Below are 25,454 nucleotides of genomic sequence, written 5' to 3'. Positions count from 1 at the left end.
TGTAAAGCCGGTCATAATTTGGATCATTTCGTGGAAGGCACTAGGAATTGTCGCTGAAATGTAAGAACCTCAGGATCATCTGATACCTGCTTCTGGGCATTACCGCGGAGAAGAGTGGTGAGTGGTGGAGGGGGTGGGTTGACCAGTAGGTACGTAATTGATTTTTTTTGTTGAGTCCCATATTAAATGTGAGGCCTAAAAAAACCTTGAACTCCTCCACCGTTAGGTCTCTCCATTCGTAGGCATAATAAGAGCTCGGATTTTGCAAAATAAATTGTTATGCATACAGGTTGCACTGGGCCACAATTGACGACAACATATCCTCTGTAAAAATTAAATTAAAAAAATCTATTGGGGTAAAATTCTCTGTGTCTACCTGGACTCCTGGCTGGGCAGTGAAAGGGGGAACATTGGCCTCTCCTGAATTAGGAGGAAGCCACAAGGGGTTCTGAAGGGCATAGGGAAAGCCGGCATGGCTCCTAACCCTTTGGGGCTGAGATGACACCCCACTGGTACTTGGCCTTTCTTGCCGGGGCACTGCGGTGCTGGTGGACGGCACTGCGGTGCTGGTGGACGGCACTGCCTCACTAGAACGCCTTCGTTTGATGGGCCGGATATCTTCCTCCTCGGATTCAGTCAGTGTTTCACTGCTGAGGACTGGCTCATAATTTATGTCGGCTTCAGAACCCGAATCTGAAAAGGAATCTGAAGAGGAGAGCTCCCCGTTGCTCTCGTCGGCCGTGGAAATAATTTGGTACGCCTCCTCAGCGGAAAAGACTCGTTTAGCCATGGTAGCACTGATGGGCACTGATGAGGTGGCACAGATGTGCACTGATGAGGTGGCACAGATGTGCACTGATTATATAGATGGGCGCTTTTGAGGTGGCACAGATGGGTGCTTTTGAGGTGGCACAGATGGGCACTGATGGATCGGCACAGATGTGCACTGATTTATTGCACAGATGTGCAGATTTATTGCACGGATGTGCACTGATGAGGCAGCAGATGGGCACTGCTGAGGCGGCAGATGGGCACTGCTGAGTGGGCACAGATGGGCACTGCTGAGTCGGCACAGATGTGCAGATTTATTGCAGATGGGCACTGATGAGGCAGCAGATGGGCACAGATGGGCACTGCTGAGGCGGCACAGATGGGCACCGCTGAGGCGGCACAGATGGGCACCGATTGGCACTGGCGGTGCACAGATGGGGCAGTGGCGGTGCACAGGTGGGGTAGAGATGGGCACTGGCGTGGTAGATCTGGGCACTGGCAGGGTAGATCTGGGCACTGGCAGGGTAGATCTGGGCACAGATGGCAGAAACAACTTTTTTTTTGTTCACTTACAGTATCTCTCTCCTCACACGCTATCGCTGTGTGAGGAGACAGATTCGGCAATGGGTGATGATCTCATTTGTTTACATTTTAGATCATCACCCATTGGAGGCGGCGATCGCGCTGTAAATGCCCGCTGTGATTGGCTGTGTCCAGGGGACACGGCAAACACAGATTTTCCCCGATGCGCGCTCCCGGGAGCGCGCGGGGAGCTCTTAAAGGGGACGACGGGAAATTGAGATCCGCGCTGTAGCCGTCATTTGACTATAGCGCGGATCTCAAGTGGTTAATCAATGACAGGGAGAAGCTGCCATATATATAATAGCAGAAGTAATACTGCTTTTATACATGGTGTTCACGTCCCACCGAAGAGATAAATGTTCAGGCGTTTGAATGCCCAAAGCAGCCAGGGTTTAGTCTGACCAGAAGAAGAAAGCACCACCATGCTGCTACTAAGATGGTAATGCCGCACAGAGACACAGAGCAAAACAAGCCAGGAGACTGGTTGGTGACTAGTCCTTTGCACTCTGCTTACTTTTTTTGGGAACAGCATTCAGAATGCAGTCTTTCTTTCACCAGAGTTAACTGCCCAATGCAGTTTGAAAATAAGCAGCAGGGATCTAAAGGGTTTCTTCACAAAAACAAGGCTCCTGCACAACAGCACAATGTTTACTTTAGGAACATGTCAGCAAAATGTATGAAAACTACATTAAAGCGGAGTTCCACCCAAAAGTGGAGCTTCCACTTATCTATCTCTTTCCCCCCTCCGGTGCCAAATTTGGCACCTTTCAGGAGGGGTTGGGCAGGGGGGAGACAGGGACGGGTACATGTTTTTGTCAGGTACCCTTTCCCCACTTCTAGAGATGGTGCCACAGTGCAGTCCCTTGGAAATTCGCCCCCTCCTCCTTTAGAAAGCGCAGCTCACTTCATGCATGCGCAATAGGGTACCGGCTATGAAGCGAAAAAAAGGCTTCACTGCCGGTCTCCTTTACCAGGAATGGCGGCAGCAGAACCCGACAGCCGATCCGAAAATCAGCTGGGGTGCCGACCTCACGGAAACTCTGGACAGGTAAGTGACCTAATATTAAAAGTCAGCGGGTACAGTATATGACTGTAAATATTTAATTCATCTTAGCCTGGTTTTACACTGCTGAGCTGTGGTTTGGAAGCAGCACTAGTGTATCTGTAGTTTTCAGCGCAGTCCTATCAACTTTTTATTAGGCCGCGTGTTTTTGGTGCATTTTCTGAAAGCATAGCAAAAAGTCCTGCATGCTGCTTGACTTTAAAGTGGTTCTAATGCCTAAAGTTTTTTACCATAATGCATTCTATGCATTAAAGGTAAAAAAGCTTCTGTGCCACAGGATCCACTCAGCCCTCCTTATACTTACCTGAACCTGATCTCGATCCAATGCTGTACATGGGGAACACTGGCTTACTCCACTCTCTCCCTCCTCACAGGAAAAATTGATAGCAGCAGCTCAAATTCTGTGAAAATGGAGTAAACGGGTGGGCCCGAGCCACGCTGCCTGTGTCAATAGATGCAGACACAGTGTGACTTGGGAGCAAGCCTGCACGAATGCCTTCATAGAAACTGTCTTTTTATAAGGGCAGTCGCCAAAGAGGAGGAGCCAGGAGTGCCGGTGAGGGACCCCAGAAGAGCTTGACAATGGCAATAGGTAAACAGAGTATTAAATATGTCCATTTAGAGGCGCTCAACACAGCATTATTAAAACAGAAACCAAGAAAAAAGAAAAAAATCAACAATCCAAGTCTCTATTCTTTGGATATCTTTTTATATCCCTTTCCTGTTTTATACAGTTCAACTATTATTTCCAGCAGACCGTTTGGCAAACATTTTGCTTTCCCCATGACTCAGAATCCAGAAACGTCAGTGCAGCACTGGATGAAAGATGCAAGGGTCTGTCAGGAGTCCAGAAACTCATTGACCTTTTATACACACACACTAATTACAAGCAAACAGAACACAGGTTAGGATGGTTACCTTTAGTAGCCATTCAAACCCCTTTGTGTCAACTTGTGTGCATGTTATCAGGCCAAAATCACTAGGGTATGTAAACTTTTGCTCAGGATCATTTGGGTAGTTTCTGTTGCCATTATGATTTACAAAAGAGTAAACACAGATGATTGATAATACATGGCTTCACTAACCATGAGTGAAAGAAATATTTTTGTGTTATCATTCATATTGTCTGAAAAATGGCCAAGAAATCATAAATTCTGCCTGGGTATGTAAACTTATGAGCACATCTGTCTGTTTTGCAGGTACCCTGGACAGATGCAGGAAAAGTAAGGGAGTGCTGGCAAGGAATGTGCAAGAGGATTGAGGGGGCCTGTTTGTAGAGACATTGACAAGCGACAGAGGGGTTGATTAACTAAAACCGGAGGGTGCAAAATCTGGTGCAGCTCTGCATAGAAACCAGCTTCCACATTGTTTTGTCAAAGCCTAATTAAACAAGCCCAAGTTTGAAGCTGATTGGCTACCATACACAGCTGCAGCAGATTTTGAACTCTCCCGTTTTAATCAATCCCAGTATGTCTTAAGGCCCATACACACGATCAGACTTTTTGACAACAAACATGCAAATTAGCTGTTTTGGAGCAACATCCGACCGTGTGTATGCTCCATCGGACAAACTTTTTTGGTTTTCATCGGACTTTTGTTGGCTGTGTGAACGGACAAACTTTCTGGCAACAAAAGTCCGATGGAGCAAAGTCTGATCGTGTGTACAGAAAACCATAGGACTTTTGTACAAAGTACAAACAGGCATGCTCAGAACCAATGCAAAAGATCAGGCAACAATACAGAAGTTGACCAAAGGTGGCGGTAAAGAGCAGAAAAACCACATAATTTGGTGAAGTTGGCTGAAAAAGTCCTGCTGTGTGTATGCAATACAAGTTCTCAGCCGACACCCTTTGTACAAAAATCCAAGGAAAAGTCCTATCGTGTGTATGAGGAGGCTTAAGTTAGATTTTACATTTATTAACCCTGAAACCATGCTGAATTACTCAATTTACAACTTGATTGACAAAGAATGGCTAAACACAAAGGAATCATATAAAGGCATTCATATTTGCTCTTGAAAACACCTACCTTTCTCTTCTTGTGATTTTAAATCACCTCTTGCTAAATTGTGTGTGCTGTAATGTTTTCTCAACTCAGAATTTGCTCCATTGATATAGACAGAAAATCCTTGTTCCAGATGTTCTAATTTGACTTGTGTAGGATCCTTTGCTTTGCTAATGTTCTGCACCCTACAAAATAAATGCATGAGTAAAGTTTTGATCACTGAATACCAAACAACAGAATTAATAATAACCCCCATATCTCTAACGGAATGTAATACTAATCAGGCATTTCAGAGAAGAAAGTCACCCAGCACCTCTTTACAATCAGGCAACCATGATGCTAGCTTTGAATTATTTGAGATCAGAAGCTTGTTTACATTCTTTTACTGTTACAGGATTTAACCACTTGGCACCCATACTACGTCATATGACGTGGGCTTTGTGGTGTTATATCTGAATGATGCCTGAGGCTACAGACATCATTCAGATGTCGGCATTTTCAGCTGGCGATTCCCTGCACCATAAGAACGATCATAGGGGCTGTTCCGCCGCTTGATCGTTCTTACGGGTGGCGGGAGGGGATGCCCCCCCCTCCTGCCGCCCTCTGGTGCTTGTACTGACTCACCGCTTCCATCGGTAAGTCGGTCACAGGATCCGCCGGCCCCCGGATGATACCATAGAGATTTCCGGTGGACCAGATCGTCCCCGGAGTCTCTATGATCGTTCAGAGGCCGGGCGCGATGTTATGACGTCACACCCGGCCTCTGCATTAAAATTAACGGCGCTGTTTTGGCTGGGAAGCCAGGATCGTGTTTTTTTATTTTAGTCTTCCCAGCCTAGAGGTGAGATATAGGGCCTTATTGACCCCATATCTCACTGTAAATAGGTCCGATCGTGCCATATTCCTATTACAAGGGATGTTTAAATTCCTTGTAATAGGAATAAAAGTAATACATTTTTTTTTAAAGTGTCAAACAAAAAAAAATAAAAATAAAATTAACAACAAAAAAAAATTAAAAATAAATTTAAGCACCCCTATCCCCGTGAGCTTGTACGCAGCAGCGAACGCATACGTTAGTCCCACTGAACTCAACATGTTAGTTGAGAGAGCTGATCACATTGGCCTCTAGAACTGGGTAGGAGCCAGACAGTCTACTCCTACTATAGTTTGTTGCCTACTAGGCTGAGGGGGGGGGGGGGAAATCACTGTTTGTATTGTTAATTGTAATTAGCTCCTGCTATTGTGAGAAGGTGTCCTGTGTTTATACTAATGTGTGAAGCTCGGTGACAACAAGTCTGACCTGTAGTGAAATCCCGTTTAATCATACAATGCCCAGGAGAGCACAGAGTCAAATCGGCTGCTTTAAGGGGTTAGTTAATTAGTTTATATGAATTCTGTTTCTGGTTACGGTTTTATTGTTAGAGTAATATGAGCAGGGGGGGGGGGGGGACCTGCTCTTCTACTGTATATAACACTGTATTCTGGTTCTAATAAAAGAGTCTGATTCCCTTTGACCCTCCATACAGAGCCTTGTCTCGTACTTGGGGGGGGGGGGGATTATTCATATGGGTTTCTTCTTTGGCTGATTAGAGTGTTTGTGAGCTGCCTTTGTGTTTGGAAATGGAATGTCCTAAACGGCTTTAACCCTGCTCATACTCGGGGTGTCGTTACAAATGTTTTACCCAAATAAAGAAAAAACTGATCATTGTAAGTGCCTCTCTAAGCTTGAGCTACTGAGCTTTGCAAACATGGTTTTCCTACAAAGAAGATAAGGATCCTTTGTAAAATTTGAACAGCATAAAGTGTTCAGTGTACTACAATATCATTTGTTTACAAGTATCAAAGTAATAAAATGTAACTTTTTAACTGGCTTTCAGCTTTTTAAAGTGGTTCTAAAGGCAAAAGGTGTTTTACTTTATTGCATTCAGTTCCCCCAGCTCCTCTTTTAATACTGAGCCTGATCAAAATACAGCTCTGTGCCCATCTGCAGAAGTGCTGCTCTTCTCTCCCTTCTCCCACAGAAGGCTCTGCAGTAGCCAATCAATGAAACCTGTAAACAGAGATTATAAAAGGAGTCTTCTGGCCTATAAGTAACATCTGAAATTTCCTTTTAGTAATATTAATTTTGTAACTGGGATAATAAGTGCTAGCAAAGCTGAAGAATGTGTGCAGTGCCCCGCATGTATATAATAAAGGAGCAACAGTTCCAGGATGGGTATCGTTGCAACAAATGTGAGCGGATTGCCCTTCTGGAAGCTCACAGAGATTTGGGAGGAGCAAATTGCAACACTGCAGAACCGATAACCTTGAAATGGGGTCCTCTGCACACGGAGCAGATGGTTAAAAAAAAAAAAAAAAAATGAAAGGAAAGTGTAAAAATTTAAATAATAAAAATAAAAAATGTATTTAAACATTATTCTAACGGATGTGGAGAATGGAGGGGTAAGTCAGGATTAGAAGATCAGGTAGGAAGATGGGTTACTGTAGCTAGAGGGAGAGGTAGGGGCTCACAGAAAAGGCCAGCCTTTGAGCAGTCTAACAGAATTGCTCATTTATGTGAAGATGTGGGGGTGGCAAGCTCAGAAGTGGCAGCCCTTGATGTCACTGCTACCCCTGGCAGCTGAGACAACAGCCCATTTAGTTGGGGCAGTGAGGGTAGTGCAGGTAGGTCTAGACAGTTGGTCGCAATAGGGGATTCTATATTCAGAAGGACCGTTACAATAATGTTTAAATAATAAAAATGTATTATTTAGCTTTTACACTTTCCTTTCATTTTTTTTTCATCGCTTTTATTCCTATTAGAAGGAATGAAAACATCTCCTGTGATAGTAATAGGGCATGACAGGTGCTCTTTATTTTCTCTATGCTGAAAAGCCTGAGATAAAAAAAATAAAAAATAAAAATAAAATCTATCTCAGGCTTCCAAGCAAAAAAAAAATAAAAAATAAAAAAACCACGCTGGCGTCTGATGTGATGTCATGAAGTTGCTTCCGACCTCCGAGGATCAGAGAGATGGCTGGGGACCATCTGGACCAGGGTCAGCTCTATGGTAAACCTCCTCCCCTGGCGGATTCATTCTCTGGCTCAATGATCGAACGGGCGAGCCGAGAAAAGCACCAGAGGGCAGTGGGAAGCATCCCCTCCCACCGCCTATAAAAGGAGTCAAGCTGCTAAACAGTGTTTCCGGCTGAAAACAAGATATCTGAATAATCCCAGCGTCATATGACGTGACGTCCTTGGTTGGGATATGGTTAAAAAAAAAGGCCAGGATTTTTTCCTAAATGTACATAATATAACTAGATACTAACATTTTTAGGTAGAATTGATCCAGAATATACCTGGTTCTCTCTTGGGGGGTCAGGAAGACATGTTCCCCCTGCTGGAGTAAATTGGATCATGCTTTGCTGGGTTTTTTGGCCTTCCTCTGGGTTAATTGTGGGTATAGCATTTTGTGTGTAGGATTGTAATATTTATTAAAAAAAATTCCCTTTTTATTGGTTAAACTAGATGGACTTGTGTCCTTTTTCAACCAAACTAAACTATGTAGTAACTATGACAATTGTAAACAATGGGTTGTTTCCTTTCATGCCATCCATTGTGTACAATTGTGTTGCTAGCTGTGATTGGTCACAGTGATCACACTAGTACAGACAGAGCCAATCTTTACCATGTTACTAGCTGTGGCCAATCACAAAAAAAAAAAACACTGAATGAATCAGTTTCATTAAATAAATAGTGAAATTCACTGGTATAAACAATCATAATGTGTATTAAAAAAAAAATTCTGATCACTTTCCCAGAGTAGTACACTTGCTATGGTAGCAATGTATTCCTCTGGTCACAGTGCATAAAAAAAAAAAAAAAAAAAGTATTTATTTTTATATATTGTCACCAGTCAGTGTCCCTGATCAAAAAAAAAAAAAAAAAAAAGTGACCAAAAAAAATAAATAAAAAATAAAATGTACAACTTCAAAAAACTCACCATGCCTCTTACCAAATACCTGTCTATTTTGCAAAAAGGGGTCATTTGGGGGATATTGTACTGTCCTGGTGTTTTCCAGAAATGAGATCAGCGTCCGCACATTAGGATTGATCGATTTTCAGATATATTCACCATAGTTTATGGACTCTATAACTTTCTTATAGACTAGGGTTGTCCCGATACCAATACTAGTATCGAAATTGGTACCGAGCATTTGCGCAAGTACTTGTACCTGGGCAAATGCTCCGATGCTTGAGTCGATACTTGAACAGTCAGGGGGGATCGGTGCGGCAAATTACAAGCACAGATCTCCCTTTATAGACTTCAATAAAGCAGCTGACAGCCATCTCTCCCTCTCTCTCAGGTTTCAGCTGCTATACTGAAATCTATACAGGGGGATCGGTGTTTGTAATTCGCCGCACCGATCACCCCTGTATGTTCAAGTATCGACTCAAGCATCAGAGCATTTGCACGGGAGCCAGTAAATATGTAATTTACCAGCTCTTTCCTTTCCAAATGAACAGTTGATCAGGGACTCTGACCATTCATAACTGAGCATTGTAAACTGTGTAAACTGTCTCCTGTCCGTTCATCTCCAGTGCAGCTGAGGCTGCAGAGAAAGAGACTGGGGAATCTGTGTCTTCAGTTCCTTTTCCCTGTCTCAAAGGGGAGATATCAGGGGTCTGTTAAGATCCCTGATATCTCACCAAAGCCCCCCCCAACAGGGCTGATTAAAAATAAATAAATAAAAAAAAGGAATTGTAATAAATATTTTAAAAAGGTTAAATTGTAAAAAAAACAAAACAAAAGAAAACGCACTGACAGAGTCAACACGTCAGCAGTGCTGCATATTAGTGCCACTGTCACATGACATTAAAAAAAAAGTATTGATAATCGGTATTGACGAGTACTTGGAAAAATAAAAAATAAAAAAGTAACAGTACTTGTACTCGGTCTTAAAAAAAGTGATATGGGGACAACCCTACTACACACTAAATAATATGCACCGATTTGGGTAATTTTCACCCAAAAAAAATGTAGAATACATTTAGGCCTAAATTGTTGAAGAAAGATTTTTTTATTTTAAAACTGTATAAAAGAAACAAAGAAAAACACATAAAAAAAAAAGAAAATCTGTCTTTTTTCATTTATTTAGCAAAAAATAAAAACTCAGTGTTGATTAAATACAATCAAAATAAAGCTCCATTTGTGTGAAAAAAATGCTAAAAATGTAATTTGGGTACAGTGTTGCATGACCTTGCAATTGTCATTCAAAGTGCGACAGCGCTGAAAGCAGAAAATGGCCTGGGCAGGAATCACTTTCATTTCAAATGGTTCTTAAGGCAGAAAAAGATTTACGTTAATGCATTCTCTGCATTAAAGTAAAAAAAATGTTCCAGTGGGTGTATAGCCCCCTCTTACCCATTATACTTACCTGGGTCCTATCTCGATACAGAGTTGTGCCTGTCTGAGGTGGTGTTGGTCTTGCTTTCTCCCCTCACAGGACAGCGAAGCAGCAGTGGGAGCCATTTTCTCCTGCTGCTGTCAGTCAAACTCTGTGGGCAGAGAGCAGGGGCGGGCTGAGCAGCACTGTGTGCGAGTTTATTAATACACTCAGTCCAGCTTGGGCACACTGACAAGAGGAGGAGCCTGGCATGCCAGGAGGGGCTCCAGAAGAGAAGGAGGTTTGGGCCACTCTGTGCAATAGCATTGCATAGAGCAGGTAAGTATAGTGTTTATTTATTTTTAAATGTGCCTTTACAAATGCTTTCAGATACAATTTTCTTTGCACCTTACCTGTTTTTCTGTTGGAGATATAATAAATATTCATCATGCTTCTCGTCAAAGTCACTCTGTTTATCATAGTCTTGCTAACAAAAAAAAAAAAAAAAAAATACCAAGTATTAGTTTAAGTGAGGAACACTAGAGGTATATTGGTACATATGTATAATAAATTACTGTTAACCTGTTAACAGTAAATAATGTTCCTTGATAGGCAGATTGTACTTACCCACCCAGCTAAATACAAAAGTAAAAAGTTCAAAAGAACCCATTCTACAGAACGTCTTAAAGGATATGTTTACCTTTACAAAAAAAGTATAAATGCAATTTTTTCTTTGCAAGTAAGAAAATTTGCATTTGTTTTTTTTTTTTCAGAAGCCTCTAAAGCTTCGCAGCCACGATCAGCAGAATTGGAGGGAGAGCTAGCAGGTGCTGAACATGTTACAAGTTACACCCTAAATATGGGTGTAACATGCTCAGAAAGGTGAACTTATCCTTTAACCATTTGCGGACAGACCCCTCCCCACACAGGCAAAGCAACATACCCATATACATCGCTGCCTGCTTCTGGGTTTATGGTGCATGCATGCGTGCCTACCCACTAACTCCCGCTAATGATTCATGACTGGGATCTGCTGATTAGCTGTATGCATAACAGCCCCGTGCCCTGTGTTGACAACTAACACAGAACTCTGTACAGAGGGAACATTCTCTGTTTCTTATCTCTAAGCAGAATTGCCACCTGGTCAATCAGGTGTCCCGGTGGAACAGGACAACCTGCAGAGGGCAGCGGACTGCTTTTACAAGAGAGCCGATGGTCCCCTCTAAACCCTGCTGCATGCCCATGTAAGGAAAAAACAAAAACAGCCCTTATTTCCCGGCGCCTGGAACTACATGTCCCAGGCGTCGGACCATAGGAACATCCCCGCACTGGTGATGTCAGATGTTTGTGGAAGCTCTAACTTTCACACAAACCAATCAACACACTTATTAGAGGGTTTTTTAATCAAAAGATGTAGCAAGGATTATAGAGAGAAACCTGGTAATCCCACCAGATTTTCCTGGGGGGGAACCACTCAATTTTTGCATTTAGATGTGGGGTGTCCCTACTTCTCACGCTGCCCCCTGCCTTTTCTTCAGGGAAGACTTGACTTTATTTTTGTCATTGTATTTACATTGTGTCGTCCTTGAGAGGTTAGTTTATTGAATGAATACTGTCCCTGCTTTTTTATAAAGACGTATTGTGTTTTGTAACCTTATGCTTAAAAAAATAAAATAAAACTAATTTAAAACCAAGGCATGTAGCAGAATACATTTTGGCCTAAATTAATATATATTAGTTTTTTTACTCCTCCTCGCAGTACAATTCAGCCCAAGCAAAACATATCTGCTTTTATATCAGAGAAACATATTGTGTAAAAGTGTGTCAGAATATTAATGAGAAAATTTGACTCACCACATTTTTAGTATTAGATCTGGAATGCCTTCTTACATGGCTTCCCGTAGATCTACCTACAAAACATAAAATAAGGTCAGTGTTGCTTCTGCTTTTTATAATAATTTCATATTTATTTTTTGCACGAGACAAGATACAAGAATAATAGAAACAATACATGAATAATGAGAGAAAGATGGCATGACAAGTTTAATTAGATTTGAATTTCATGATTGATTTACGCTTAAATCTGCTCTCACCCCCTTTTAAATCCTGCCCTGTAGAAGGAAGATGCTTATACTTACCTATTCTGAGGGCACTCCTGGTCCGGTCACGTGATCAACTCCCTGGGGTCGCCGTCAGGGGAGAGGAGAGACAGCCGACAATGGATGCCCCATAGTAAAAAACTTATGGGTGATGTCACCACCTAGGCATTCAAGGTGTTGTCTGCGCTCTCTTCTCTCCCATGGACCTGGTCGCTGGGAACATCACATGACCAGAACGGAGTGCTCTGAGAATAGGTAGTGTGGCAGAGCGAACCTGTGCCACTGTTTAATATGGCAGTCTGGGCCAGGCTTGCTTGGAAGCAGGCAAACGATGCAGGTGTGTGCTACATTCATCTTAGAGCCTGGGTTAGAGCTCAGGGCCCTACCCTCCCGATGGGGGCAAGTGTGCAAAGGGAGCTGTGAGAGGTGCACGTTGCACCGTACTGTCCAGGTCAGGACAGACAATAGACAGAGGCGCAAGCCTGTAAGAGATGGAGCAGCAGGACAAGAAGACAAAATGACAAAAGGTACAGAGATTTGTGCAGGAGCACTGGAATTGTGTGTTAGATGGCCTGGAGGACCAAGGTGTGAGGCCTGAGCAGTAAAGCTGCAAAGAGAGCCATGAGGCTGAGTATTGTTTGTCATAGTGATGGTGAGAACCCCAGTGTGGGAAGACTTTCATTTTTGAACTTTTTGCTTTCTTTTAATTAAACGTGGGCAGAAAAAACTACTTTTGGCATGGAGTAAACTCACTGTATGGCGCTACAAATGAGCTAAACAACCTCTAACTTGTCACAGTAGGTATATCCATCTTCCTTTTACAGGATAGTTAGCATAGGAGTTAGAAGGGGGAGCAGAGGAGCTAGTTTAAGCTTAGTTAGATTCTGGGATTCCACTTTTAAAGTTTACCATCACCAACATGAGCATATCCTCCATGTAAAAGTATGTTCTTATCTACAGTGCCTTAAAAAAAAGTATTCTTACCTCTTGCAATTTTCCAAAATTTTGTCATGTTACAACCAAAAACGTAAATGTATTTTATTGGGATTTTTTGCGATAGACCAACACAAAGTGGCACATAGTTGTAAAGTGGAAGGAAAATGATAAATGGTTTTCAATTTTTTTTTTACAAATAAATATCTGAAAAGTGTGGCGAGCATTTGTATTCAGCCACCTTTACTCCGATACACCTAACTAAAATCTAGCGGAACCAACTGCTTTCAGAAGTCACTTAATTAGTAAACATAGTTCATGTGTGTGTAATTTAATCTCAGTATAAATACAGCTGTTCTGTGAAGCCCTCAGAGGTTTGGTAGAGAAGCTTAGTGAACAAACAGTATCATGAAGGCCAAGGAACACACCAGACCGGTCAGGGTTAGATGGATTAGAGTATGGCACAACTACAAACCTACCAAGACATGGCCATCCACCTAAACTGCCAGGCAAGGAGAGCATTAAGCTTGGAAGCAGCCAAGAGGCCCATGGTAACTCTGGAGGTGCTGCAGAGATCCATAACTCAGGTGGGAGAATCTATCCACAGTATAAATTTTAGTCGTGTATTCCACAAATCTGGCCTTTTTGGAAGAGCGGCAAGAAGAAAGCCATAAGAAGTCCAGTTTGTAAGAAGCCACGTGGGGACACAGCAACCATTCGGAAGAAGGTGCTCTGGTCAGAGGAGACCAAAATGGAACTTTTTGGCCTTTAACTAAAATGCTACGTGTGGTGGATAACACTGCACACCACCCGGAACACACCATCCCCACCGTAAAACATAGTGGTGGCAGCATCATGTTGTGGAGATGCTTTTCTTCAGCAGGGACAAGGAAGCTGGTCAGAGTTGAAGGGAAGATGGATGGAGCCAAATACAAGGCAATCTTAGAAGAAAACCTGTTAGAGTCTGCGATAGACTTGAGATTGGGGCGGAGGTTTGTCTTCCAGCAGGACAACGACCCTAAACAAACAGCCAGAGCTACAATGGAATGGTTTAGATTAAAAGCACATTTACGTGTTAGAAGGACCCAGTCAAAGTCCACATCTAAACCTAATTGAGAATCTGTGGCAAGACTTGCAAATTGTTGTTCACAGACGCTCTCCGTCCAATCTGACGACAACTTGAGCTATTTTGCAAAGAAGAATGGGCAAAAATGTCACTCTAGATGTGCTAATCTGGTAGAGACATGCCCAAAAGAACTTGAAGCTGTAATTACAGTGAAAGGTGGTTCAACAAAAGTATTGACGCAGGGGGGCTGAATACAAATACATACTTTTCACATATTTATTTGTAAAAAAAAGTTTGAAAACCATTTATTATTTTTCTTCCACTTCACAATTATGTGCCAATTTGTGTTAGCCTTTCATATAAAATCCCAAGAAATACATATACATTTTTGGTTGTAACATGACAAAATGTAAAAAATTTAAAGGGGTAGGAATACATTTCAAGGCACTGTATGTTGTTGACAATATTTTTTGGATTTGCTCTCTTCGCCACATTATTCCAGGGATCTCAAAGCTTGAGGCTTCATTAGCCAGTGTACCATCCACTCCAAGGTTTAACCTTAGGCCGCGTACACACGGGCGGACTGTTCGTCCAACTTTGTCCGCTGAACAGTGTTTGGGCGGACAGTCCGCTCGTGTGTGGGCTTTCAGCGGACAGTTTCAGCGGACAGTTGGACGGACAAGGTTTTTCGGAAATTCCGTAAAACTGTCCGCTGAAACCTTGTTTCAGCGAACAGTCCGCTCGTGTGTAGGCTTGTTCGTCAAACAAAGTTGCGCGCATGCTCAGAAAGGATTTTCACGCCGAAAGCTATAATGCAGTGTATAGGACGTCGTATTTTTCGTCCCGTCGTACGTGCCGTTCACGTCATCGCGCACGGTTTCAGCAAACTGTTCGTCCGTCGTGTGTGGCCATGTCCGTCCATGCTAAGTTTGAGCGGACTGTTTGCCGAAACTGTTGGACGGACAAAGTTGGGCGAACAGTCCGCGCGTGTGTACGCGGCCTTAGACTTGTCCATCAGATCAGGCCAAGATGGCCTAGATTGTCTCCTTATTGTTCGGAGAAGCCTTGACATAAACTACTTAGGGTTGGGACAGGAATGAGCCGTGAGATCCAACCTTGCTATATTCCCGACCCTTTTCTACAGCAACTTTGAGAAGCTTGGGTGAACATCATTTGTTGCCAGTGCCCTTTTATGCCTCCATCAGGCATCTTTGACATTGGACAAAGCACAAACTGCAGAAGGGTGCATACAACTAGTGCATTATCCCAAGTACTTTATTAAAGGAGGATCCAATAAAATATACTCAAAAACCAAACATGGAATGATAGCATATCAGGATACAGAGTCCAGAAATCCATCCTCCAACCTCATGGGATCACCTGACTGGCGGAGCCAAATTACGCATTTTGGGGTACCCCCTTTCTCAGAGTAAAGACTTAGCCCTTGTACACACGGTCGGAGAATCCGTGGGAATGTGTCCTATCGGACCGTGTCGTCGGATAATCCGACTGTGTGTGGTATGCATCGGACTGATTCCGTCCGAATATCCATCCGACCCAATTTTCCAACATGTTGGAAATATTTCCCGACCAACTGGGCCGATCGGACATACTCCGAATCATGTGTAGAGAATTTTGATCGGACCAAGTGCCACGCATGCTCAGATCAAATTCCTACATCAAAGCTATTGGCTACTAGCCTGAATGTAGTCCCATCGTAACGAAATTACGTCATCACGTTCTGAAAGATCGGATTTTTCGTCAACTTTGTCCGACCGTGTGTATGCAACAGTTTCGGACAAGATCCGACGGACAAAATCCAACGGGCAAAATCCGACGGATTTGGTTGTGGAAATCTCCGACCGTGTGTACAGGGGCTTAGGAGTCATTACATATTTCTGGACTCTGTATCATGATATTCTATCATTCCATGTTTGGTTTGTGGGTATATTTATAGAAAGAGCAAAAATGGGAATCCCGCTAAGATAGTAACACTCACCGAATGAATTTCGAGGGGTGTGATCAAAAATTAGACTAAATCAACACAAAAAAATAAAAAACAAATAGATCTCCACACACCTACATGAGTTAAACTACAATAAATTGTATTACCTTAAAAAAGCCACATACATAGAAAAAAGCACCAATCCCTATAACTAATAAATATAAATATAGAGAGATATATTATATATATATATATATATATATATATATATATATATATATATATATATATATATATATATATATATCTCTCTATCTCTCCCCAGAGGGGAAGGCCCCCAAGACAGAAAAAGGTGGGTTCTCCCCAGTGGTCTAACCTTGCCCAAAAACTAAAACACAATCTGTGTAATAGATGTATATGGAAACCCCCCACAAATAGAAGGGGACAACCAGATAACACAGTCTGCAGACCTAATCCCTCCCCCAAATATACCTAATAAAAACACATAGATCACCCATAAGGCAAGGGTCATGCAAACAATTCCTAGTGCGGAGCAGTATATTCCTAAAAAACAGGTTATATCTCACTGTCCCACAGTGGAATTGAGCACAGTCTAAGATGCACTAGATGAAAAAACACCCGAAGGGCTCCTAATCGTCAGTCAACAAATACATGTGTATGTTATACATCCTCCTAATAGTCTTATCCTGATGAGTTGTATATGAGTTGAGAAATAGGAAGATATTCAAATACTCAAAGGACTATATGCACTAGCAAGTTGTTCCGCCGAGTGTGAAACAGTAGTACTAATTCACTATTTTAATATTTTAGTAATATGAGATTATTCCTAGAAACTGCAGGTAATTCTCATGGTTAGTCATTAGTCACACATATAGCTGTGTAATTACTTCACAAATCACTGGTTTGTGCAAAGTTTTCCACAAGATTGGATCGAAAACGATCTGTCAGTGTATGTCCGATCATCCCAAGCTACCAGCCGAGTGATAGTTATGCTTGATATTTCAATATATATCTGTTTATACGATACTGGTTCCTGCACTCCTCACATTCAAAATGGACCAAGCTAGACACTGTGCAACCATCTCAGAGTAACCTGAGGTAACCCAAAACATGAAACAGTGTTCCATTTATTCCCCTCCCCCCTTTTCTCAGCTATTTGTTACCCATTGCTGGTGCCGAATATGGCTGCCTTTAGTGGGGAGGCCTGGGAAGGTCTTATGAATAAAATTAAACAATCTCAGAACTTAGGGGAAATTTCCGATTCCGATCAAGCTTTCCTCAGACTACAATGCCTTTTAGAGCGCAGAGTAAGGACATTCTGGCATAAGAGGTATTTCAAGAATTACACAGAAAATAACATGGTCCCTTGGGGACTCAGAATCCACATTTTTCAGAATTCAATTTTTTTGGGGGAATTTTTAAAATCCAAATGGGAGGAAAACTTAGTCTTGCTCTTTTGGAATGATGTCTATATTATGCACTCAATACGAACAAGAATTGACTAGTCTTGATGATTTGATACTAAAATGGTATGCTGACTATGCCTTTATTGTCTCTAATGTTAGATTTAAGAAGAAAAGAACAAGAACTTAAAACACATATTGAATCTTACACCTTGGACATTATCCGTATTAAAGAGAGTAAATATGTATGTGATAATAGTGCTAACACCAATGGCTTTGCCTATAAATGGACTCAAAACCCTAATACTAGACCTTGAAGATCAACAAATCAGAGGAATACCAAGAATGACGAAAATGTATCTAATTTATCTTCTTCTCTCTCCTCCAGCCAGTCAACCATATATCATGACCTTTCGGGCGATAGATTACCAAAAAAAAACGTAAGGGTAATTGACGCTGCCACTACAGAATCAATGCGACACCAGTTGGGCACTTCTGTAACTCGTCGATCACAGTCAATAATTCCTAAACAGGCACCCTCACATCCGACTGCTATGTTTCACCCCTCACCACAGGTTTCACATGTCCCTCAATGAATGGCCTCTCACACTATCGTTTCTATGGCACCTTCCACCTTGATCAACGCTTCCCCTTTGCGCCTAGACACTACTAAGGTGAGTAAATGTTGATATAATTATCTCTCCCTCTGGAACACCACCACAGGCCGATATTAGGCTAGCAACTATTTCTTTTAAGGAAAGGATCAGGATCCTACCCATATGTAGAACCCATCTCTAACACCCTAGATAATGCATCCACTAACCCAGCGTGATCTATTATCAACTTGTCTTCTTATGCTTTATCTGAAGCTGAAACACGTTTTGAAATTAGGTTTGATCTTTTGCCCCGACTCTCAGATCGATAAAATTCACCTTATTAAAAGGACCTATACTTACCGTATTTGCTTGTAGGCTCCTCTACAAGGTTCTCTTTGATAAATCACAATCACCAGAAGTTTTCCCAAATGTCCAAAAAGATATTGAAGAATATTAGGCTTTGGAGGACTTGATGGACTTCTGGGAGGAGGGTCATGTCATGTTCCCACTCTCAACACTAATCCCAACATCTAGGCCTTTATCCAACAAACCTCAAAAGCTAATGTAGATTTTAACTTCACTTCTTCAGGGCCTTCCAATTTAACCTTACAACAAAAAGATGCTATCAAATCACTTCAAACTAACTTGGAAATTATCAAACCGGCTGACAAAGGGGGAAATTTGGTCATCATAGTCACCTCAGTATGTGTCCATGTGTAAAAACATCTTGTCCAACTCATATTGGTATTGACCCATCTCAAACACTCACTGATAATTTCTATACTAAATATCGTGCAATCACTCTTAAAGCCTATCAACAGGGGGTCATTGACCAGAACACCTAGAACTTTTTAAACATCAAGGATCCAAAGATCCCCACATTTTATGCTTTACCAAAGATACACAAGTCCCTTACCAAACCCCCCAGAAGTCCAATCATTTCAGGCTGCTCCAACTTTACTGAAAACGCTAGTTCTTTGGTGGATAGTTACCTTTATCCCATGTGACTTTTCCTATATTAAAAACAGGGGTGAACAGCGGCGCTAGATATGGTGATAACATAAAATTATATAGCAACTGGAATATAGGTATACATAAAATGTGTGTGAATAAGCACACATAATATTAAAACATTATGTCCATAAATGATCGGAGATCTTGTATGATTAGCACCTGGAGGCAGCTCCCTTAGAGTGAAGCGATGAGCTCTGTGTAGAAATGGGAACAGAGGGGCACCAGACTGAGTGCAGTATAAATCATATATTTAATAAAAACAAGTAGTAACTCACAGGTTAAATTAGATGAGTTCAGTATGTGGTGAAAATCACCAGTCCTGGAGTCTCATAAAAGTCTTCCCTTTGAAGCCTGGGGCACTGGTGTGATCTTACAGGGATCCAGAGAATGCTGGGAACCAGGAGGCAGGAAACGAGAAGCAGCTGGTCGTGACTTCACAGGAACAGGAAATGTGATTATTCACAGTGACAAAGAATGGTAATGCATTTCGAAGTTACAGCTTCTTCATCAGACCATGACTGGCTGGCAAACGCCACTGTGAATAATCACATTTCCTGTTCCTGTGAAGTCACGACCAGCTGCTTCTTGTTTCCTGCCTCCTGGTTCCCAGCATTCTCTGGATCCCTGTAAGATCACACCTGTTCCCAGACTTTTCCTATATTAAAGATACAATTGACACGTCTTTTCAAAGGATGATCTAACTCACTTACTGGATAAAATTATCTCCTGTCATTGCTATAGACAATATATTGATAGAGTTTAACCACTTCCCACCCGGCCAATGCATATATAAGGCCGGGTGGGAGCCGTCTACTCCTGATAGGAAGTTCAGGAACGTCCTTCAGAAGTAGCGGGATCGCCCGCGCTGCGGCGCGATCCCGATGTGCTCGTGTCACCCGGACACGGCACATCTCAGATCGGCAGGAGGGCTCTGTGATTGGCCCTCCTGATCACATGACGGCCATGTCCAATCACGGCCGTCATGTGATGTAAACAAACAGCCGGTTGCTAGGCAATCGGCTCTCCTCTCCTCACACGGAAGTCATCGCTGAGGAAAGGAGAGCAGAACGCTGCAGCCGGCTGATGATCAGTGAGTATGGGCTGCTTTTTACTCACTGATCATCAGTCTAGTGTCAACACACAACACACCACACAGTACAAACACAGTCCCCACATATGTCCCCAAAACACACACATGTCCCCAAAACATACATGTCCCCAAATAATAAAAACACATGTCCCTAATAATAAAAACATGTCCCCCACATATGTCCCACTAAAATCACATGTCCCAATGATTATCTGCATACATATGTCCATGATCACCTGCACACATATGTACATGATCATTTGCGTACATATGTCCGTGATCACACAAACCAATTATTATACACTTAACGGATTTTTTTTTACCAAAAACATGTAACAGAATACATTTTGGCTTAAATTTATGACTAAATTAGATTTTATTGGATTTCTTTTCAAATAGAAAAAATAAAATATTGTTTTTTTTCCAAATTTCCGCTGTTTTTGCGCTTATATCGCAAAAAATAAAGAACAGAGTCATGAATAAATAACACCAAAATAAAGCTCTATTTGTGCGAACAAAATGATAACAATTTCATTTGGGTACAGTGTAGCATGACCGCGCAATTGTCACTGAAAGCGTTAGAGCGATGAAAGTTGAAAATTGGGCTGGGAAGGAAGGGGGTGAAAGTGCCCTGTATTGTAGTCGTTAACTCAATATCAATGATTTCAACCTTAGATTTACTATGAACTCCAGCTACACCAATATTACATTTTTTAGATTTAGACATTTCAACTGATGAAAACGGAAAGATGGACTCTTCATTATATAGAAATCCCTCTGCGGGCAATACTATTCTCCATGCCAGAAGCTCCCATCCAGACCCACTATTAAAAAGTATTCCATATAGCCAGAATCTACGGCTCAAGCGCAATTGCAGCAAGGATTCAGACTTTCAAAGGGCTGCAAAAGACCTTTACCACACATTAAAACTTCGAGGCTACAGTCATAGATGTCTTAAAAAGCTTACCACCGTGTCAATGTACAAGATAGAAATTCCTTGATTTTTTTCCCTCTAAACGTTCTACTAAAGCTGACACAGCAAGTCATTACTCGCTACTCAAACCAACATATTGAGATCAGAAAAATTCTGAATAAATCTTGGTCGCTTCTGTCAGCAGATCCCATTGTATATAAATATACTAGAGAATTTCCAGAAATTATTTTCAGAGGTGTTCCATCGCTAAAGGATCGTCTAGTGATTGATACCATAACTCCACCTGAGATTGGTGCCAATTTTGGCACTTCTCCTTGTGGCTACTGTGATATCTGTCAGTTTGTTGATCGCAAGTCGAAATTTAAACTCCCCAATAGTAATTGCCACTCTATTAAATTCAGGGTCACCTGACAAACGGCTGGAGTCAACTATTTGGCCCAGTGTCTATGTGGTGGCTTTTACATTGGAAAGACCAAGCGACCGTTTTTCAAACAGATAAGAGACCATATTAAACCCATTTGGAAAAAAAAAAATGGACACTGCCATCAGTAGACACGTTGGCATTTACCATGACTTTAACCCAAATGTATTCAAATTTCTGGCTTTGGAACATGTTCCCTTGGACTCAAGGGGGGGGCAGTGCTGACAAGACACTGCATCAGCTTGAAGCCCGCTGGATTTATGACCTTAGAGCCACTGCTTTTCTAGGATTTAATGAAAGCTTGAGTTTTAAGCCTTTTTTTATGATATGGCTTGTGTACACCATACTCCTGTTTCTTCCCCCCATTGGCCTCTTTGTGGACACCGGGTTTCCCCTCCCACCTCCCTTTATTTTATGCCACCATGTCGTTCCTTATTTACTTTAAAAAAAATATATATATTTTCTCTTTCGTTTCAATATCTGTAGACTTATAATGTCATGTACTACAATATTCAATGATTTTTTTTTTATATGTTTTTTGTCTATTGTTTTCTGTGCATTGAACATATGCTGGGTATTCCGACGGACTGCGGCAGTGGGTGGTTCAGGTTGCTGCATCCGCCATTAGCCTGCTGCCCTGCTGCTATCTCCTCTTTTACTGCTGTCTTCTGGGAGCTTACTCTTTCCCATGGGACTACCCAAGCAGTTATACGGACACCCAGGGCATCCAGTGAATAATTCACTCTATGCCCTTTCAGCGCCACACTGTCCCAGGAATTCCACGCCCTCAGGTTATGCCTTCGGTGTTCCCCCTTATTGTATTTCCATCTCTGGTGCTTTTCAAATCTGCCTGTTCTAGCCTCCTGGTTTTGCAAGCGAATAAGGAGGAGGATCCCACGCTCTTTGCATTCTCCCTGTGTTGGTGATGACTTGCTTGGGGCCCTCCTACTGCTGCATGGCCTTATGGTTGTCATAGTTGAAGGGGCAAGCATGGCCCTTGGAGCATGCGCAATGGCGCCCGCATAGAGTCGGTGACGTCAGATGCCGACTCGATGGAGGACAAATAAAGCTGGCCATTCTGGCACGTTACACGCCAGAGCCGGAGGGTCAGACTTTGTCCACCAGTCTACTATGCTGGCAAGTTTGGAGAGATTTATCTTCCTTAATGACAGCTTACCTTACATACATCTATTTTCCCTATGTACCCCTATAAGGTGCTATTCTTCGGACTAGACTTTATACACTTCACCATTCCCCATTAATTTATTTCAACTGTCCCTTTTGTACATATTTTTATATAAATGAGACATTTGTCTACCCATATCTATCCTTCATTAGGATATCTATATCGTTGATCATAGATTTCCCCTTTTTCACCTATTTAGCTTGGGCTTTGTTTGTCCTCTGTAACTGCACAGGTACTGCTCCCCCGGGGAAACCTGTTTGCTCCAGTACTAGGCAGTGGCTAACTTTGAGTGGATTCTTCTGCGAGGTAAGCAGGCATTTTGGTAATGTCCAGTGTATGTTGTAATTTATTCTTCATGTATTGCAATTAGCTTTTTTCTGGATTTTTGTTTACTAAAAAAAAAAAAAAAAAATCCTCTTTTGTTTTTTCTATTTATGTACAGTTTCCTGTGACATTATTATCTCTGTTTGCAGATCCCCTGAAGAAGCAATACAGCAAAACATGTCGGGATAATGTGCAATCCTCATTTTCAATTTAACATGCTTGTTATGACCAACATTTATATGAATTACTGCCTTTTTGTTCACTATGGCTATTGTCTATATGTTTCTTTTTTTACTTTGAGCCTATTAAAACATTGATAAATAAACTTTTATACTACGGTTACAATTTTCTCTCATCATTCAATTCTATTACACCATTAAAATCCCTTCTTCCTTTCCATTTTTGATCTATAGTGTTCACAGATTTTATAATATGATATGTGGAACAGTCATCACAGATACATTTAGTGTAACCACAGAAGGAATTCCTGCGACCTGCAGGTAATTTCCAGTTGGTAGTATTAAATAATACAACTTATAGTGTGGATTACTCACGGATCTGTTGATTATACAGAGATCACTCAAACATTGGATTGGGATCAATATGTATATATGTATCCAGTTGATTTGAATGTCCAACACACAGTTTTTTCCCGTTAGATATTTCCTTATATTTTCTTCTGTTAGCACAACGTTTTGCAATCAAGGGAGGGCATTTGTAGTTCTTCTGCGGGAGTTTTTTTATTATAACCAACATTCACAATGTTCTGTTACCAATCCACTTTTCCCAAGTCCTTCAGGAAGTGATAGTCATTCTAGAGATAGTAAAAAAATTCACCCAGGCAGAAATTTTTCTTCAGACTTGTGCATCATAGTTGCAGACCTTAAGTCCTTAGTGTCAATGGGGTTGTTCTACGGAGGGTAAGAAAGCAGGGGTGCTCGTCCTAGCGTAAAGTTTAAATGTTTCTTTACAAGGGATCGGGTTCTGACGAAAAGGGCCCATACACACGATTGGACTTTTCGTCAACAAAGTGGATTTTTGTCCAAATGGGCGTTGTCCGTGAACTTGTTCTGCATAAACACGGCAGAACATTTTCAGCCAACATTCACCAAATCCTGTGGATTTTTAGCTCCTTACCGCCACCCTTTGGGCAACTTCTATTATTGTTGGCTGATGTTTAGCATTGGTTCTGAGCATACGTGTTTGTATTTTGGACTTTAGTCCAATGGACTTGTGTACACACGATTGGATTATCCTCCACTGGATATTTGTTGCTGGAAAGTTTGAGAGCATACACAGGGAACAGTTGTCCATTGAAAAAAGCAACAACAATTGTCGGGTGGAGCATATAGACAGTCGGATTGTCCGATAAAGCAGGTCTGTCGGCCCGTTGTAGTCAAAAAGTCAGATCGTGGGCCTATACCGTAGACCCTGAAAAGGTCTTTGCAATCATCAAATCACATCTGCCTCCTAGCCTCAAAGCTACGCAATGCTTCCTCGGTTGTGGTTCCGTGCATTTGAAAAAAAAATTGCTGCATGTCTGTTTTTCCCCCATTATTGTGCTTTTAGAGAGATTCTATACTTATCTGTAGTTCGCTCCGGTCACCTGATCTGAAGCTTTGGCTTCCATGTTCACGTGATGCCATGGCTTCTAGCATTCCCAGCTGTTGTCTAGTACTCCCTTCCTCTCCCCTGCAGGCACTGCACTGATACTGGGAATCACATGTCTGGACTGGAGTGGACTAAAGATAGCCAAGTATGTACATCTTTTTAAATCTTGTAATCTTTATTTACAGAATGTTACATACTTTTACAAACACATTAATTCACAACATTTTCCCCATAAACATTCTGCTTCTACATATACTAAATTCATTGATGTGCATTATACCAATATGCAGAGCTTTACCGCCGATGCCCCATACACCTCAGTGTGAAAGCACTCTTACATATAGGCAAGCCTATAATAAGGCTTACATACACTATAGGTTAGGGCTGCGACTAACGATTATTTTCATAATCGATTAGTTGGCCGATTAATCCATTAATCGGTTAATAACCTTAAAAAAAAATTGATGATCATTTTCAACCACAGTGACAAAAAAATTTGGAAATAGAAAACTTCTTGGTCAAAGTATTTTAAGATAGTGTAAGTGGTTTTCGTTCAGAAGTGACATTCATTTTGAAAACAGAATGTTAAAAACAAGTGAAAATTTCAAACAAAATTCTTTCATTCAGCAAATGTACAAAGATTTTTCACCTGAATATTCCCATCTGAAAATTGATCTGTGTGACCAACATAAGGCTTGGTGCACACCTATGCAGTTTGCATTTGATCTGTTTCTGCAGTTCTCTTTTCTGTGCGTTTTAGATTTTTACGCACGTGATTTTACTGCAATTTGCATTTTTTTTGGGGCAGATTAATAAAAAACAAATTGCTGCAAAAACGCATTACATGCTTTTCTGCAGCTTCTCCATTGAAGTATATTGAACCAATAAAAGCACCATTTCGCGTTAAAAGTCCCTGACCCTTTCAGATGTGAACGTGTCCCATAGGAAACCATGTAAATGAACCGTAATGCATTTCTGCAAAAAGCCCCAATAAACACATAGCTGTGAACCAGGTCTAAGACGTT

The 25,454-nt window shown here is 41.6% G+C and overlaps 1 protein-coding gene across 2 annotated transcripts in view; it reads right to left on the bottom strand.

The window, feature by feature from the left end:
* The window catches only part of KATNIP (katanin interacting protein), a 189,438-nt gene that overhangs the window by 159,229 nt on the left and 4,755 nt on the right, over positions 1 to 25,454 (bottom strand). For both annotated transcript variants that reach the window (XM_077448812.1, XM_077448813.1), the window contains exons 2-4: positions 11,641 to 11,696; positions 10,200 to 10,273; positions 4,445 to 4,605 (exon numbers count right to left, since the gene is read on the bottom strand). In XM_077448812.1, coding sequence (XP_077304938.1) covers positions 4,445 to 4,605; positions 10,200 to 10,273; positions 11,641 to 11,696 — 291 coding nt within the window. The remainder of the gene's footprint in view (positions 1 to 4,444; positions 4,606 to 10,199; positions 10,274 to 11,640; positions 11,697 to 25,454) is intronic.

This window comes from Lithobates pipiens, unplaced genomic scaffold (assembly GCF_037356315.1).
Source record: "Lithobates pipiens isolate NorthernLeopardFrog02 unplaced genomic scaffold, aLitPip1_a1.2 Scaffold_22, whole genome shotgun sequence".
In the NCBI taxonomy this organism is placed as follows: Eukaryota; Metazoa; Chordata; class Amphibia; order Anura; family Ranidae; genus Lithobates; species Lithobates pipiens.
This window is presented reverse-complemented; position numbering and strand designations above follow the sequence as displayed.